Here is an 18,505-nt window from a genome sequence, read left to right as displayed (position 1 = left end):
CTGGTAAACAGTGGGACGAGCTAAGATTTCGCTCTTCCTTCCCCCTCCTCCCTCCTCCCTCCTCCCTCCTCTCTGCTATCGTATAGTTGGTTTCAGGGTGATTTAAATTATGTATTTCCAGTTGCATTAAGGTTACTCCTTGTCTCCCTCCTCCCTCCCCCTCCTCTCCTGCATTTTTTTGTGAGGGGAGGTTTTAACCCTTTGTTCTCAAGACAAGGCCCTGCTACAAGTGGCCGGCAAAGCCTTTGGGCTTTAACTTTCTTCTTTCAATTTCCCTATTCCAGTAGTCCCAGGATTTTCCTAAATTTTCATTATCCTACAATAATTTCATAGAAAATGTGTTTCCCCCCCACTTAGCATGTTTTCAAAGTTCATCCATGCTGCAGCTCATATTAGCTTTCATTTCTTCTTAATTGCAAATACTATTGCATTGTATGGGTAATTGCCATGTTCATAGTGTCCTTTTCAATAAAAAATAAAACTGCTTTAAAGAAAAATACCAATGAAATGATAATATAATGATATGTAGATATGGATGAAGGCAGCATGCAGAAGGCCAAAATTTGGGAAAATGTAATATAGAAACCCCGTTTGGATTCATGTACAGTCAACATGAACAACCAGGGGTGTGTCTTCTGAGTGGGCAAACATTCTTTTAATTTTGTGGTTTAAGTGGGTGGCCCATTCATTCAGTATTCCCACCAATGCTGGTTTCACCCACTTCTCCAGAGGAGGAAAATGTTGGGTGTGGCCAGGAAATGCTCAATATCTGTTCCCTAGTCTCTCCCAACCCTCCCCTCTCCTCAACCTGCCCAAAGGAATAGGTGTGTTGCCTTAAAGAGTGAAACCCGCCCAGGATGGTGTAGAGTGGCTGAATGATACTTCATCTGGACACAGTAGCGTTCTAGCCCCAAGCACCGGGGGAAGAATCTCCCTTCTCAAGTTAAGTCTAATATCAAAACTTAACACGATCTCACTTATATGTGAAATCTAAAACAAAGCACACAAAACAAAATAAAAACAAAAACAACACCCTGCCCCAAACTCAATGAGATCAGCTTTGTGGTTACCACGGGTGGAGTTGGGTGTGGGAGAATTGGAGGGAGGTAGTGGAAAGGTACACACTTTCAGTTATACGATAAATAAGTTCTAGGCTGTAGTGTATAGCATAGTGACTATAGTGAACAGTGCTGTATGGGATATTTGAAAGTTGCTAAGAGAGTGGATCCTAAGAATTCTCATGACAAGAAAAATACCTCTTTTTTTTTGGTATGTATATGAGATTATAGATGTTAGATAAACTTATTGTGGTAATTATTTCACAATATACGTAAGTCAAATTATTATGCTGTACACCTAAACTTCCACAATGCTGAGTGTCAAGTATATTTCAATAAACCTGGAAAAATGTTGAAATGCTAAAATGAATTAGCATTGATTTGTATCACGCCTGAGAAATTACATTATATTCTAATAGCAACAGATTAAACCTGACACTCATTTACATAGATTAGATACTACTGTATAGGTCTACTTCCTTTATTTTAAAGCCAATGGTGATTACACCTGTAGCCCTCAGGGTGAAGTCAGGGAAACAAAGACTACCCAGTTACTATATTTCTTTGTTTTAAATAAACTCTTTATTTTGTAATACTTTTAGATTTACAGAAAAGTTGTAACAACAATACAGAAAGTTCCTGCTCTATTCCTTTGTTGTTAACATCTTACTTAACCAGGTACATATTAGTATATTAAAACTCACATTGACACAGAACTACTTAGCTAAACTCTCAAATTCAGAGTTCATCAATTTACCCACAAATGTCCCTTTTCTGTTCCAGGATCCAGCGTAGGATATCATGTTGCATTTAGTAATGTTTTTTAAAAAAATATTTTTATTAATTTCAGAGAGCAAGGGAGAGGAAGAGAGATAGAAATATCAATGATGAGAGGAAATCATTGACCGGCTGCCTCCCGCATGCCCCTACTGGGGACCCAGCTCGCAACCCGAGCATGTGCCCTTGGTGGGAATCAAACCCGGGACCTTTCAGTCTGCAGGCCGATGCTCTATATACACTGAGCCAAACTGGCTAGGGCAGTAATTTTTTTTTTTTTTGTCTCCTCTAATCTATGACAGTTTCTCTGTTTTGTCTTTGTATCTCATGACTTTGACAGTTTTAAAGAGTACTGGTCCCCTATTACAGTGTTCCTGTAATACAAAAAACCAATGAATTATTACAGGTTTGTTTGATGTTTCCTCATTGTTAATCCAGGTTTGTTTGATGTTTCCTCATTGTTAGAATGGGGCTATGGAATCTTGGGAAGAAAGCATCCCAGGTAGTTATTTTTTAAAAACTAAATGTTTAGCCTTTACCAGTTTTTCTATCATTGCCCTCTTTCTGTTCCACGCTCCAATCCCGGGTACCGCATTGGGTTGGATTGTCACATCTCCCTGTCCCCTTCATTTTGGGTTAATTTCTCATAAGCTTTCCTTATTTTTCATGACTTTGACAGTCTTGTGGAGGGCTGGCCAGGTACTATTAGATGTCAACCAATCTGGTTGTCTGATGTTTTCCTCATGATTAAACTGAGATCATGGATTAAAAAAAATTAATAACGTTGAGAAGGAAAATGGGGCAAAGTTGGGGGCTTACAGCCTAGTTCAGTAGCTAGTTAAACAGTAATCTTACTTCCCCATTCTAACTGACTTGGGTGGAGCTGCAAAGCCCACCCCCAGGGGCCGCCACAAGAAGATTATATATATTAACGCCCTCCCCCTCCCTCATTGGCAGTTCAGGCTTTGGATCAAAGTCCCCGGGACTAGCAGCGCTGCCTAATAAAGGTTTTACTTTCCCGATTCCTCTGGGGGCCGGCTGTCGTTCTCTGGGCCATTTGCCACAACATTCTCACATGTCAAAAAACAATGAATTGTCCACCATAAATGGGTACATTGTATGGCATCTCAATAAGCTTTAAAAATACCTGTTTGGAAAGAACACCCCAAAGATGAATCACATTACATCATATTATTTAATCACATCATATCAGAGAACACGTGAAATCCACATGATGTTAACTTCCTCCACCTGGTTAATAATTCATTGTTTTTTTTGTATGATATTATTAATTTTAAAAAACTGTGATAAAGTTTTTTAACTTTAAAATTAAAAATTTTTTTTAAGTTTTTTAACATAAAATTTTCCATGTTAATAATTTTTTTAAAAATATATTTTATTGATTTTTTTACAGAGAGGAAGGGAGAGAGATAGAGAGTTAGAAACATCGATGAGAAAACATCAATATCGATCAGCTGCCTCCTGCACATCTCCTATTGGGGATGTGCCCGCAACCCAGGTACATGCCCTTGACCGGAATCGAACCTGGGACCCTTCAGTCCGCAGGCTGACGCTCTATCCACTGAGCCAAACCGGTTTTGGCACATGTTAACAATTTTTAAAAAAATATTTTTTATTGATTTCAGAGAGGAAGGGAGAGGGCAAGAGAGATAAAAACATCAATGATGAAAGAGAATCATTGATTGGCTGCCTCCTGTACGCCCCACAGCCCTCAACCTGGGATTGGGAATCGAACCGTGACCCCCTGGTTCATAGTTTGACGCTCAACCACTGAGCCACACCATGAATATTGGTGACTTTTAAGTGTACAATTCAATAAAATGAGTGACACTTGTGACATGCAACCAACACCACTTTCTATTTCTAAGACATTTTCATTTATAAGGATGAAGAGGTAGAGATGAGAACCTAGAGGTCAAGTTAAGACTTTTCCCCCTTATCTAAAAAGCAGTGCAAGACTTTTAGGTGCACAGCAGGTCAGATTTTCATTTTAGAATGACTCCTGCTGTAGTTGGAGAATGACTTGGAGAACAGATGCCGTGAAGTGAGTGTAGGGCCTCACATTCCTGGCCCCTCCCCGGCCTGGGAGAGACCTGACAATGTGCTCGTGGTGCTGTACTGACTCTGTTGGTATTTTATATTTTTCTTAAGGAGGGACTCCTGCACCAATTGTACAGGTTCTGGATCTGCCCCTCATTTATCCTTAAAAATAAACTTTCAGGATAAATTTATAAATCCTTACTAAGTAATTGAGGGAAACCCTTACACAGGGAATAATTAAGCCACTGTGTCACCTGTTGAATCAGTTATGGTTCTTGGTGGTGAGCCACTCTGGCCGACTTAAGCAAAATGAGAATTTGTTGGAAAGATATTAGGGCAACGTTAGCACATTTTTCTGTAAAGGGTCAGCTTTGCAGACCATATGTTGTTTCTTGTACAGTGTAATGAGCCATTGACAATATGTAAATGAATGAGCATGACTGTGCGGCAATAAAGCTTTATTTATAAAAATAGGCTGCAGTCTGGGTTGAGTGAGTGGGTCATAATTTGCTGACTCCTGTATTTGGAGACTCCAAGGTCGTTGAGTGTTTGGAGCACAGGTTTGCATATGGGTGAGTCTACAGGACTCAGTATATGCATCACCCAGATCTTCTCGGTTCTGTGTACTCATCCCTGCCTCAGCCACTTGCCCTGCTATTCCTATGGATAAAGCCCCAATTGCTGCCATGGCTATTACGGAACCATAGGTGAGGAACTTGGGTTTATTGCTTAAGAACGTGGTGACTCTAGACAAATTGTTCCCTCATGAGGGGGTTGAACTGGATCAGGAATAATGTGCCTATGCTTCCTGGGGTGCTGAGAGGAGAAAGACTTTGAGGCTAGAGACTCTAGTTGAGTAGAAAAGAAAATGTGATTGATTAGTTATGTCTGCAATGAGCACCTGGATAGAGAGAGGTGGCACACTTGCTGAATGTTGTGATCCTGTAACTAGCTGATCTCCAAGGTCCCTTCTGAAAAGCTGCAGTTATGTGTCTGGATACTTCTTTGGGAATATCCTGGAGATGGAACCATCTTATAAAATATAGTCACTGGCATGGAAGTGTGGCCTGGGACTTTACAAATACCTAACACATCGACTTTTATGAAAGAGACAGGATGAGATCCTGATTCTCTGTTCACGATAGACACACCAGGGAGACAGCTGGCCAGCAGAAAAAAGAAGCCAAATCCATAATGCCTTTCACATCAGCCTCATGGTTTAAGTTCATAGCAAAGATTCCAACATATAGTTTTAGTTTGACAACTGTTTATTGAGCATCCATTATAACAATCAAAGATTTGTTCCCTGCCCTCAATAAATTGTAATAGTCTCGTCCTAGTAAGAGCAGAATTAACTAGAAAGACTATCAGGAATGACTTTCTGGAATACGTAGGGGTGGGAGGTTGTGGAAAGTAGGTGAAGGGAAAGAGAGGGCACTCCAGCTTGGGGAGGTATGAATAAAAGGACATTAGTCTTGTTGGAAGGGTGAATTCATGATGGGGGAAGTGAGAGATGAATTTAGCTGATTGCTAGTTGGAAGTGGAATTATAAGGGTGTGAGATATCAGGATGTGGAGTTTGGCCTTAGTCTCTAAATGATGGGGTGCCATTGTGTTTTCCTGGGTGTTCTAGGAAGATAAAGACTTATAGATGGTATGGCGCACAAAGGAGGGGTGAGATGGTCAGGTGGAAAGGCAAGAAAGGAACCTGGTGTAAACATGCAGAGATGTAAACACGTGAGGGTGGGACTTGAGCCTGGAGAATGACATGTTAGGGAAGAGAAGACAGATCTGAGAAGTGTTTCAGAGTCAGGCTGGGCTGGGCATGGTGGCTGGTGGCATAGGAAGGTTGCAAGAGGAAGAGTGTTTAGATAATGGCAGATCTCCGAACCTGGGGTCTGAGGTTGAGGGTGACAGGGAATGAGGATGGACCAGGAAGAAAAGACATCTTTAACCATGAGTTTTCAATGGTGGTGGATATGACCACAGGTTATATCTTGGGAAAGGTCAAGGCTAGAGACATAGAGACATGCATCTCAGAATTGGAAGGCAGTACATCTGATCCAGCTTCCAGCCCAGTGCTGGAATTCCATGGATGTAACCTTAAATGCTGGTTATCAAGGATTTTTGAAGTCTTCCAGGGAGCTCCAATCTCCAAGGTAGGGAGAACTTTTATTAGGTGGTTCCTCTAAGTAGACAAGTTTTCTGATAGATCAAGACTTAGCAGGCAGTGGAAAGGGGGCAGGGATGGAAGCCAGACTTACTGTGTGGCATTTGAAAAGCCATGTAACCTCTCTGAGCCTCTATCATACTGTCTACAAAATAATAGGGTGACGCTAGGGAATTTGCCATAGGTTCAATTTGTTCTGATTCAGAGCGGTGAAAGTTGTAATCATAAGAAGGAATGAATGGATGGAATCTCTGGAGAAGGGCAGAGTCCAGGGCCTAGTGGTGGAGTTGGGGAGGTGTGTGTGTGTGGGGGGGGGCGGGGGGGCAGTGTTAATTAGGAGGGAGAGATCCAGAAAAAGAGGAGGCATCTCTATTAGCCAGAGAGAGCCCATAAACTAGGAGAACAGTGTCAAGGCACCAGCTTGCTAGCTAAGAAAGAGAGAGAACGATTCTTGCCTTACTGAATTTTTAGGAATTGGGAGGGAATCTCTGGAATGGATGTGGGCTCAGGAAGAGGCTACAACTCTAGGTGAGATTTAGAAGCCAACCAAACTTTTATTGAGACGGGAGGAGGTGAGTGAGCATTGGTTTATTAATGTAAAATCTTGAGCTTCATCCAGTTACATTTGTATGGGCATAATTCATAAAAGCTAGAATGAGTTTCAGGTAAGCATAGGAGCAGAAAGTCTGATAAGTGAGTACCCTCTTGGTTGCGTTAATAGAGGTACATAGCCCAGCCTGAGGGAGGTGATGTTCTTGTTACAACCGTGCCTGTGCTCAGTTTTAGTTGGATTGCTTTAAAAAAGACAGGGACAGGTTGAACCTGCATAAGGGGTGTGATGAAAGGACTGAGTGACATTTACCTTTGGGGGGCGGGGGTTTGAGGGGAAAGAAGATTTTGGGGGAGTAGTGAGAGCTGCCTTTAAACATCTGAGGGGGAGACAGAGCACCCGAAAGGATACCCCTCCCTGTCCTTTCTACGTCTATTGCAGATAGAGCCGTTTCCGAAGGGTGCTTTGTACTTCAGGGTTCATTTTTTTCGCCTCCCCTTCCTGAACCACCTCTGCTTCTGCCATCCTCCGGGTTACCTGCAACAAGAAGTGTGGTCATCTTGGGGCTGGGCCTTGGGGGTGTTGGTGTAACAGGCTTATGGGGAGAAGATGAAAGAAGAAAGCAAGTGGGTATTCCTGTCTTCAGATGGGTGACCTTTATTGTCTCATCTATGTTATCAGCTCTATGGAATCATTGGTTGGACAGACATTCTTGTTATGTGTTATTTTCTAATCCACCATAAAATCATATAACCATTAGAAAAAAAAAGTTGGCCCAAACTTTTAACAGAAAATTTTATTTACAGAAGTTTATCTGTCTATTATCTAAATTATCTCACATATTGTGGACTTTGGAGTTTCCTGCATTAAGGAAAGTCATTGCTAGGAGATGGGCTTCCTAGTTTCTATGCTGTGACCTGGGTTGGATTTGGGGCTGGGAATAGGGGAAGGGAAAATGCAGAAAGGTTTGGAAGCGTCTCAGCCCACTCTGCTTTTTCCCTGCTCAGGCTGGGCAGGGATTCCAGGTACCTTGTCCCAACTCACCTCACTCAGAAGCTCCAGGATGGGTCCTTTCGTCTCTGTGAACACATCAACCAGGGTCTGGATGAAGCAGGAGCCTTCTTTGTCATGTCTGTAGGAGAGGTACCCTGGGGATTGCAGAGAAGTGGGCTCAGGAAGACTCCAGTGGAGGTGGGACGGTGGGGGTTTGTGTGGTGCAAGAGGGCCCGGAAGAGGGTGGATCCTGGAGGAGTGTCCCAGGGGTCAGGAGCAGGGGGCAGAGTGGGGCAGCAGAGGCCACTTGAGTCCGTTGGGAGCTCATACCCTCCACTGTGGAGTATATGTGGAGGGCGTCCGTATACGTTGGGATGGTTTGGGGACTGTCTTTCGTGATCATCTCAATGTTGCCTCCACCTACTGTTTCACCAGGGTCCATTTGTTCTGAAACACCAAGAAGAGGAAAAGTCAAAGTCAGAGAGAAAGATGGGGGAAAGGAGAGGGTCATAAGATAAATGAGCAACACAAGACAGCTGGGGCTCTAGATCTGTGTTCTTGGCTCTGTCCCCACCTCCTCGACAGGCCTGCACGATGTACACCTTAGGCTTGGCTCTCAGGGCCTGGCAATTCTTGTTATTTAGAACCTCGAAGAGGTTCTCCAGCTCGACCATCTGCTCGTCTTCTCCTTCGAGTTGACCTTCTAGCCCATGTGCCATGAGCACCACGAAAGCACAGCTGACGAAGTCTTTCCGGGCATCAATGGCCTGCTGGAATTTTTCCAATTCTTCCTGGAATTGCTAGAGCAAGAGGAATGGCCAGACTGAGGTGCATCCCTGGAGCCCACCTTCCGGTCCAGCCCTTCCTCCGTTGGCTGGGACTGGCTTCACAATACCTGAGCAGTGGGGTCTCTCTTTATGGTACTCTCAAATCCCAGCTGCTGGAACATGCGTTCCAGGGCCACCAGGTCCGCCTCCGAACCTTCCCGGGCTTTGGTGACACACAGCGTCAGGGCTACGCGGGCACCTGACATGTCATAGGCCTCCTGAGTCAAGAGATGACAAACATCATCAAAGGGGTAGAGAGGTCAAGGAGAAGCAGGAGAGGTGGTCCAAAGAGGGGTTAGGGTAAAATACCAGGTGCCCAGTTACACTCACATTTCAGATTAATACAAAAATGAGATTTTTTAGTGTAAGTGGAAACTTGGTTCTCAAACTTAATTCGTTTCGGAAGGCTGAGGAGCAATTTGTTTGAAAGCTGAATCATCTTTTACCATTAGAAACTATTCATAGCACAATTTCCCGAGGTGTTAACAACGCGAGGTTCAGTGGTAAACTGACTAAAAATCCCGCAATCTCTCCTTTGTTTGTCGCCTGAGCTACGCATGACTGATCATACAGGTATCAGCAAGAAAGGGTTGTCTGGTCAGGAACTGAAGTTTTGTTTGACAACCGAGACACATTTTTCCTGTGAACAACTTGTTCAAGAAACAAATTGTTCAAGATGGGAGATGTTTGAGAGCCGAAGTTTGACTGTGTGTCCCAAATATTGCATGGGATATACTTATAAGATTATTTGTTGTTGATGTGAGATTCTAATTTGACTGGGCATTCTTTATTTTTTTTTAAATTAAATTTATTAAGTAACATCTATAATAATAAAAGAGTAATATGCCAATTAGACCGGACAGCCAAACGACCTTCTGGACGTAGCCAGGGCTGCAAGGGCTGAGGCAAGCTGCCACGGCTGCGAGGGCTGAGCCCCTTGCACGAATTTCGTGCATCGGGCCTCTAGTTTGTTAATAACGTTATATCAATTTCAGGTAATACAGCATTATAATTCCATATCTGTGTACTATATTGTGTGCTCACTACCAAAAATCTAGTTTGCTTCTAGGGGTCCAGCTCTGTTTTAGTCCTGTATGAACTTGGGAAAGTCACTCCTCCTATCTGAGCCTCAGTTTCCAAATACAGACAATGAGTGTGTGTGCGTGAAGGATTTTGATGGTTCCTCCCAGTTGTCACACTTGGTGGCTTTGTCCCTTCATCCTTTTCATGGGTGCTCTGAGTATTCCTTTCTCACTTGCAGAGGTCTCCACATTTCTGAAGCTAATCCTGAGATCCTATCTTATCCCATCTTAGGAAGAAGGATGTTTGGGTCAACATTTCTTTGCAGAAGAAAAGCATGATACTTTGAGAGAGATGTAGTAGGGCTGCCCCCCCATCTCCGACTTGGGTTCCATCTCTGAGTCTTTTTTCCATTTGAATGATTACAAAGCACCTCCTAGCTCTGAATTCAGGTCATGATTTCTCATCCTCTCCAGCGTCTCTGAAACATTAATCTCTTCACCTCCCATCTCCTCAGAGGCTCCCACCCTTCTCCCCAAACCCGCACCCATCACACCTCATCCAAAGGCCGAGGATTGCTCATGTCTCCTCTGATTCTGAGTCCGGTTCTCAGCACCCTTGACTGATCCTGGGAGTTCAAAAGAAGAGAGTTTGAAGGTCTTTAAAGGAAGGCAGATGGAATCAGGGTACAGGCTAGTTTGTACATCTGGATTTTTGAGAGTGAATAGGACCCCAGTGGTGGGGGCTTGTTTCATGGTCAAATCTGAGCAAGAGACGACAGTCCATGAAGTATGTCCTCTCTACTGGGACACTCCAGTGGTGTTTTCCACCCCTGGATGTTTCAGAACTCTTGCTAGGCCCACCCATAATGCCACTTATCTGGAAATTTTCCTATCTCTCCCCCAGGACACTCACAATCCTGTGACAGACTGCACTCATTACTGGACTGATGAGCAGGACAAGTGGCCTGTGTATTCCCTTTTGCCACCCAGGAGCCGACTGGTTGAAGAGGCATCAACAAGGAGATGGGTTGGGTTTAAAATGAGAAAATCATCAAAGTGGGGAATACTACTTTGAAACACTGTCTCCCTCTGCCTTGAGCCTGAACCTTGAAGATCTTCATTCTCATCTGATCCCAGTTCTGTTTTCTGGCTGAATGGAATGACTTTTGCCATATTCTTGGTGTTTCCCCATCTCCTTGCCTTTCCTTACACTTCTTCCTCAGCCTGGAATGCGTCATTACTAGTCAAGGCCCTTCTCTGTCAATTTGGGTAGGCATCATGTCTGTCGTGTCTTTCCCCACCACCTACTCATCTATCTGCTTATCCATCCATTTATCTATTATTTGATCAGTTGATTGACTCGTCCATCCACTCACTTATCCACCCAATCACCCATATATCTATCTATCCAGCAAATGTTTCCTGGGTATCTATTATGAACTACACGGAACACACTATGTAAAACAGACATGCCCCCTGCCCGCATGTAGCTCTAGTCTATGACATAAATGAACATTAAATCTGTCTCACTCTTTCTCTCTTACACACACACACACACACACACACACACACCATGGAACCAGTGCTGTAAGGAAAGAGAAACCAAATACTACAAGGGAGAGAAAGTAGAAGGACAGAAGGAGCATGGATTCTGGAGCCAGATAAACCAAAATCAAGTTCTGCCTTGGCTCCTTCCCAGCTGTGTGACCTTGAGTATCTCACTCTCCTCTCTGAGACTCAGTTTTCCCATCGGAAAGAACCTTGAAAGAGCACTAGATGCTTTACAGTCAGAGCAAGCAAGGTAGGTTCAATGGTCCCTGTTAAGCCACTGAAAGTTGCCTCTGCCTTTTCCGGACTCCACAGCTCTGCCTGTTTAGACTTGCATTACAGCAGTGCTTTTGATTTTTATTTTTGTGGCTGAGCTGACAGCTCAGCTTTTAGCACTTGAAAGCCTGACTTCTTTATCTCCTTCTCCATCAGAGTCACTGGTGCAGGAATAGGCACAGAGGAGGTGCTGGGGAGAATTTGTTGAGCAAACAAATAATAAACAAATAAACAAATGAAAGAAAGGATGGATGGATGAATAGGTGAAGAACTGGCCAGAATATGCATTCATTCAGTGAGAGGGGAAGAGAGAGAGCAATATCTGCCAAATCACTTACTGACTCTAGAAGTAGCTGCTCCTTAAAGCCAGGCTGTCTCACCACTCTCTTAGTTGCCAACAAGACTGGGCACCAAAGAGTGGTCAGGTCCACGTGCTGACCTCAGAGAGGGAGCTGATAGTGCAGAATCTTCCCAGGTTTCTCTGGAGGGGCCTTTCTGTAAATTGAGCAGCACAGCTCTCTGGGTCTTTATTGCCCCTGTTTTCTGTCACTCAAGAAACATCATGACACAAGGGACACACCCTTGATGAAGAAATGGTCACAAACGCCCACAGATTGAGTGATGGCAAAGCTCAGCCAACACCCCTGGCTAAGGAGGCTGAGGTAGAGCATCCACACCAGCTAGGGCTTTTACACCAGTCCTGTCCCTCTCAAGAACGGCTCCTTCCCCCACCCCCACCCCGGTCCAGCTCATCTGGCTATTATCAACCCATCATTTCCATCATCATGCCCACTTTCATCTCTTCCACATTCAACAGTGCAGATAATACCAACTTCACTTGTTTATTCTCTCATCGAGTATTCAACAACCCGAAGAGACCAGCATTGTTTGCTCCCATTTTTCAGAAAAGATAACTGAGACTCATAGAGGTAAAATGACTGCCTAAGGTCACTCGACCAGTAATTAGCACTGTTGGCATTCAAACCCAGGAAGGTCCAATGGCCTCAACTGATACTTCACAGCTGATTCAGCTTCTCTCTTCTTTCTCATGACCTTCCTCCTCTATTCTTTTTCAGCCTTTATTTTATTTCACTTCATTTTATTTTAATAGCTTTAAAAAAATTCACGTATCTTACAACTCACTCATTTGAAATGTACAATTCAATGTGTGTGTGTGTGTGTGTGTGTGTTTACTATAATCACAGTTGTGCAACTACCACCACGGTCAATTTTAGAACCTTTTCATTACTACAAAAAGAAACCCTGTGCCCTTTAAAAATGTCCCCCAATCGCCATCCAAATCTCTCAGCCCCTGGCAACCACTAATCTATATTCTGTCTCTATAGATTTCCCTGTTATAGACATTTCACATGAATAGAATCATATAATCTTGGTCTTAAGTGTTTGACTTATTTCAGCATAATATTTTTAAGGTTCATCCATGTTGTAGCCTGTATCAGTATGTCATCCCTTTATGGATAAATAATATTCTGTGTAGATATACCTCATTTTGTTTATTTATCCATCCTTATATAGATATTTGGATTGTTTCCAACTTTTGGCTATTATGAATGATGTTGCTATAAACATTAGCATATAAGTCTTTGTGTGGATGTATCTTTTCATTTCTCTTGGGCTTCTATGTAGAAGTGAAATATTCAGCAAAACTGGAACATTCCCATAAAATGCTGCAGCCACCGTGAAAAACAGTAAAGATGATTCCTCAAAAAATTAAACACAGAATTACTATTTGATAAAACAATTCCATTTCTGGGTTTATATGATACCCCCCAACACTGAAAGCAAATATTGAAAATATTTTTGTGCACTCATATTCATGGCAGCTCATTATTCACAATGGTCAAAAGGTAGAAGCAACCCAAGTGTCCACTGACAGATGAGTGGACAGAAAAACGTGGTCCATCCATGAATATTACTCAGCCTTAGAAAGAAAGGACATTCTGACACTTAATATGTGGGGAGCCGATATAGGGTTAAGCTTCAGACTGACCTGTTGGCAAAGTCACAAACAGGTCTCCCGAGTCTTAAACAACCCAATCCGAGAGGTGGCCACTGATTTACACTCGATATCATTTAAAAAATAAAAAAGGGGGAATTTGCCAGAAAGTCCATCCTCCTTGCTGCTTGACACAGTCGCTGCAGGGAAGAAACATCTGCACAGCATATGTTTCAAGGGACCTGGGGTATATGGCATACTGTTCTTAATATGTTTGCTCCCCTTCTTAGCGCTATGTGTTTTAACCAAGGTCACCTCTCCGGGAAAGGTTGTTTCCCCAGGTGGGGATTTTTCCCTGGAGTTAGGGATTAACAGGACTAAGGAAGGGAATCAGTAAAACCCCTTAACAAGGTGCCAGGCGAGTAGTTAATCACTTTAACTACGAACAATCATGCTTAAGCTACATAATCTTTACTTAGGATAATCTCCTTCAGTTACTTCCTTGTAGTTTAACAGAACAACAGAGTAGTGGCCTTGGAAGATAACAAATGCCCTAACCTTTGGAATAGAATGGATAGGATTAAAATCAAATGGTATAAATACAGATGTAACAGGAGAATAAAGGAAGAACCTCGCTATGCTGATCAACTGAACACTGTCTCCATGTCATTCCTTCTTCGCCGACTCTGTCCACACCTTTGGGAACCCCTGGACCTGTTGGGGCTGTAATACAACACAGATGACCCTTGAGGACATTATGCTAAGTGAAAGAAGCCAGACACATAAGGACATATATTGTCTGATTCCACTTATATGAGGTCTCTAGACAAGTCAAATTCATAGAGAGAGAAAGTAGAATGTTGAGTGCTAGGGATTGGGGGAGGGGGGTGGGGAGTTACTGTTCCATGGGGACAGAGTATCAGTTTTGCAAGATAAAAAAGTTCTGTAGGTGGACAGTGGTGATGGTTATACAATAATGCGAACGTACTTCATGCCACTGAACTGTAAACTTAAAAATGGTAAAAATGGTAACTTTTATATTATGTCTATTTTACCACAATAACAAACAAACAGAAAAATCTGGGAAATTGTCATCCCCCCAAGTCTTCCTTTTGTTTCAAGGTAACTCAGGCACCGGACGGGGCAGTTTCTCCCCAAATCCGCATCTCTGCATCGACTTACACATGTATAGCTGTTGGTTACTTGGCACCTGGCACGGCTCATAAATGCCTGGTGTTGTCAGAATTGACACTTGTGTTCTCTAACCCTATGGGTATAAACTGGGAATAAGACTACCTCCGCCATTACAACTATAGTATGGAAACATCTAACATAAGTTTTGGGTGTGGAAGGGGGCTCAAGAATAGATGCTCAAGAAATCTTAGTGGGGCATGAACCAGAATGGTAAAGAGAAAAGAATGATTCACCATGGATGGGAACAACTGTAAGCTAATTAATCAACTAATTAAATTGATAAATTATATTGATTATTACTAATTTAATAGATGCCTACTTTTATTACTTGATGAAATTGAGTGTTTTATTTTCTTATAGTGAACTATCTTCATGGAGCTCTCATGGGGGATCCAGATAGGCCTTAGAGGTTAAGGTGACCAGTGCTGAGGTAAGGGTACAGGGGGCTCTGGGAGCCTAGGGGATACCCTTGATCTGGCCCAGCACAGAAAGCAGAATGGACTATGTTCCCATTGTGGCTTGGCTGCAGGCTGATCATGAACTGTTCTAAGCCAAAATTGCCTTACCTGTTAAAACCTATTTTGAGAACTGTTCTGAGGATAAAACAAAATGATTACTGTGAGTTGACCTCGCATCATCTGACCATTGGACAGGCTCTGGGTGAGACCATGTTTTTGGAGCTGTGGACACATGGTCTTCATGAAAACAGGTATCAGGGCAGTGTTTCTCTTCTATGGCTGCACAATGCAATTGCTTGGGGGGTTCTTAAAACTACAGATGCCTGGTTCCTCCTCCAGAAGATTCTGATTTAAGTTATCAAGGTGGGGTCCTGACAGCGGTATTTTAAAAAAAGGAACCCAGGTGAATGGAATGTATTGCAAGGTAGAATACCATTGGTTTTGTGAGAAGGGACAGAGAGAAACTGAATAAATAAGATAATTCAGATGCTGACACATGTTTACAATGGAAATAGACAAGATGAGGTGATGGAGAACGACTAGGATGGTTGGGGTGGGTCTTGGGGGAGATTGCACTCAAACTAAGTCTTGGGAAGTGTAGGTGCTTACTTTACAAAGCTGCTTCTTCTTTCCCTTATACTACTGGTTCTCCAACTTGGCTGCACATTGGAATCACTGAGGGAGTTTTAAAAAATTAATGCCTGGCTCCCATCACTAGAGATCTGATTTAGTTGGGGCTGAGGCCATGCATAACATATATTTACCCTTGAAGCCATTACTCTAGGTTCATTCTGTCTATAGATTGGCCTATTCTTATTCACAATAACCAAATGTGGAAGCACCCAGATGTGCACCAATGGGTAAGTACATAAACAAAATGTGGTCTATCCATATAATGAGATATTATCTTATATAATAAAAAGCTAATATGCAAATAGACCAAATGGCAGAACATCTGAACAACCGGCCGCTATGACGTCAGCTGACCACCAGGGGCGTGTGCGGAACATGGCGGGTGTTGGCCGCGGCGGGATGGTGGAGCAGGTGAGCGAGGGTGTCAGACCAAGGCTCTGCACCTTCAGTGGGTGCAAGTGGGGCCAGCGCCATCAGCACATGGGAGTGGGTGCAAGTGGGGCCAGTGCCATCAGCACATGGGAGCAGCGGAGGGAGCAGGGCTGCTGGTAGACAGGGGGCTGGGGGCCGACAGCAGTGGGAGCAGGGCTGCTGGCAGACAGGGGGCTGAGGGCTGAGGTGGGAGGGGCCGGGCGGGGGTGCGGAGAATGGGCCGAGACCCGCCCCTGTGCCTACCGCAGCCTCGCAGCCCACAGTTCCTTTCAAGGTGCACGAATTTGTGCACTGGGCCTCTAGTTCAAAATATAAAAAAGAATGAAGCTCTGATATATGCTATACTATTTTTTTTTAAAATCCTCACCCAAAGATATTTTCCTACTAATTTTAGAGAGTGGAAGAGAAAGGGAAAGACAAAGAGAAACATCGATGTGAGAGAAACACATCGATTGGTTGCCTCCTGCATGAGCCCTGACCAGGGTCCGGGCCGAGGAGGAGCCTACAACCGAGGCATGTGCTCTTGACAGTAATCAAACCTGGGACTCTTTGGTCCGCAGGCTGAGGCCCTATCTACTGAGCCAAACTGGGTAGGGCCTATGCTACACTGTTGATGGATCTTGAAAGCATTATGCTCAGCTAAAGAAGCCAGACACAAAAGGCCACATAGTATGTGGTGTCATAGGATTTTTAGAAGCTTCAGATGACTGTGATGTTCACCAAAGCTTTCGAAGCACTGCCTTATACTATATTGCGTTTCAATCAGTAAAAGATTGATACCCAGGTATGGGTGACACTGTTCACAATTGCATTCAGCAATGACATCCCAAACCTGAGAGAAACTTATTTCTCAGGCAGATGTGGGTGAGGGTGCCCTGTCCCCAAGCTGCTCAGCCTCTCTGACTGTTCTGCAGAAAAGTGAGGGGGGATGCTTCATTGAACATGCACTTGCTTCCTGGGCACCACTTTTCTGTGAGTTTACAGGCATGGTTGGCATGTCCTGCTCTCACACACTACCAGAGCATGGCATATACCCAAGAGTTCATGCTCACCCCCTGGACACATGCATGAACTCATCTTTGCAGCAATCGATCCCTTTCCTTGCTCAATGCCTCTATTTTCATTTGTGTCACCAGCCCATGGTTCCCTTTGAACCTCACGTCCTGACCTCCGAGGCACCCTTTGCCTGTGGAGCTGCAGCAGTGAGAACTCATTGTGATGAAAGGAGGTGGTGTTGCTTAAAGATGTAGAAACTTCTTGTCATTCCAGGCTCCCTCGAAGGGTAAATAACCCAGGGCACCCGACAAGACAAGACTTAGTTGGTATCTTGTTCGACAGGATTTTATCAGCCACAGTCAGGGAAGACGCCCATGTTTACCAAGAGTTCCTTCCATTTCAGAACATCTTTACATTTTGCAAACCACTGAGCTTGCAATAGAACAGGGAGCACAGGCAAGCAGCGTTCGTTTCTCAGGCACCCACTCCGAGCATTTGAAGGATGGGAACTTTTGTCCTGATGACTGTGAGATTGCACGGAGAAAACAGGGTTAGAAAAGTTAAGTAAGTTGCCTCAAAAGTGGCAGCTCTCTCAGACTCCTGAGTCCTCTTATTTTCCTTCCTTCTGACCAAAGACTCAGATCGAAGAAAAATAAATTAAAAAAAAAGGGGCTTAGCTATTCTCTCAACTCCAGCCTGACAATGTCACATGAGCTTAGCAGAATAAGTGAGCCGCCCAAGTTGCTCAGGGTGACCTGAAGCAGGTTTGGAAACCGAAGAGTTCTCTCTCTGACCTTCTCTACAAGGCCTGGGCATGAATCTTTTATTGTAGAGTGTAAGGCAGTGGTCCGAAAGCTTTGCTTATATGACATCACAGTCATCTGAGGCTTTTAAAAATCCTGTGACAACACATACTATGTGGCTTTTTGTGTCTGGCTCCTTTAGCTGAGCATGCTTTCCAGAACCATGCATAGTGTAGCATATGTCAGAGCTTCAGTCTTGAATAATATCCCATTGTAGTCCTAACCGGTTTGGCTCAGTGGATAGAGCGTTGGCCTGTGGACTGAAGAGTTCCAGGTTTGATTCCGGTCAAGGGCATGTACCTTGGTTGCAGGCACATCCCCAGTAGGGGGTGTGTAGGAGGCAGCTGATTGATGTTTCTCTCTCATTGATGTTTCTAACGCTCTATCCCTCTTCCTTCCTCTCTGTAAAAAAGAAACAAAATATATATTTTTAAAAAATCCCATTGTATAGCTAGACCATGTTTTGTTTATGCACTCATCCATTGATAGGCATTTGTGTTGCTTCCACCTTTTGGTTATTGTGAATAAGAATAGACAGATCTATAGAGACAGAATGAATCCAGAGTCATGGTTGCAAGGACTGGTAGGAAAGAATGGACTGTTTAATGAGTATGGGGTTTCCATTTGGGCCAGAGAGAGTAGTCAAGCCCCCCCCTTTCTTTCCTTTTCTTTCTTTCTTTCTTTCTTTCTTTCTTTCTTTCTTTCTTTCTTTATTCCTTCATTTCTTCCTTCCTTCCTTCATTCCATACTT

The 18,505-nt window shown here is 43.6% G+C and overlaps 1 protein-coding gene and 1 long non-coding RNA gene across 3 annotated transcripts in view; one reads left to right on the top strand and one right to left on the bottom strand.

The window, feature by feature from the left end:
* Positions 1–5,152: 5,152 nt before the first annotated feature.
* On the bottom strand, positions 5,153–11,821 carry CASP14 (caspase 14, apoptosis-related cysteine peptidase). 2 transcript variants are annotated; one of them, XM_005876303.2, is made up of 7 exons: positions 11,620–11,821; positions 10,012–10,083; positions 8,504–8,653; positions 8,183–8,408; positions 7,939–8,055; positions 7,660–7,763; positions 5,153–7,152 (listed from the first exon to the last, which is right to left on the bottom strand). In XM_005876303.2, the coding sequence occupies exons 2-7, from the start codon at positions 10,036–10,038 to the stop codon at positions 7,048–7,050; spliced, it is 729 nt and encodes a 242-aa protein (XP_005876365.1). In that variant the 5' UTR covers positions 10,039–10,083; positions 11,620–11,821; the 3' UTR covers positions 5,153–7,047. The 2 variants fall into 2 exon arrangements, with proteins under 2 accessions (XP_005876365.1, XP_014403279.1); XM_014547793.1 differs by lacking the exon at positions 10,012–10,083.
* Positions 11,822–17,383: 5,562 nt separating this feature from the next.
* Positions 17,384–18,505, top strand: part of LOC106727830 — a 2,827-nt gene continuing 1,705 nt past the window's right edge. The window contains exon 1 of the long non-coding RNA XR_001364083.1: positions 17,384–17,515. This is a non-coding gene — a long non-coding RNA (uncharacterized LOC106727830). The remainder of the gene's footprint in view (positions 17,516–18,505) is intronic.

The sequence above is a fragment of the Myotis brandtii genome, unplaced genomic scaffold (genome assembly GCF_000412655.1).
Source record: "Myotis brandtii unplaced genomic scaffold, ASM41265v1 scaffold485, whole genome shotgun sequence".
NCBI lineage: Eukaryota > Metazoa > Chordata > Mammalia > Chiroptera > Vespertilionidae > Myotis > Myotis brandtii.
This window is presented reverse-complemented; position numbering and strand designations above follow the sequence as displayed.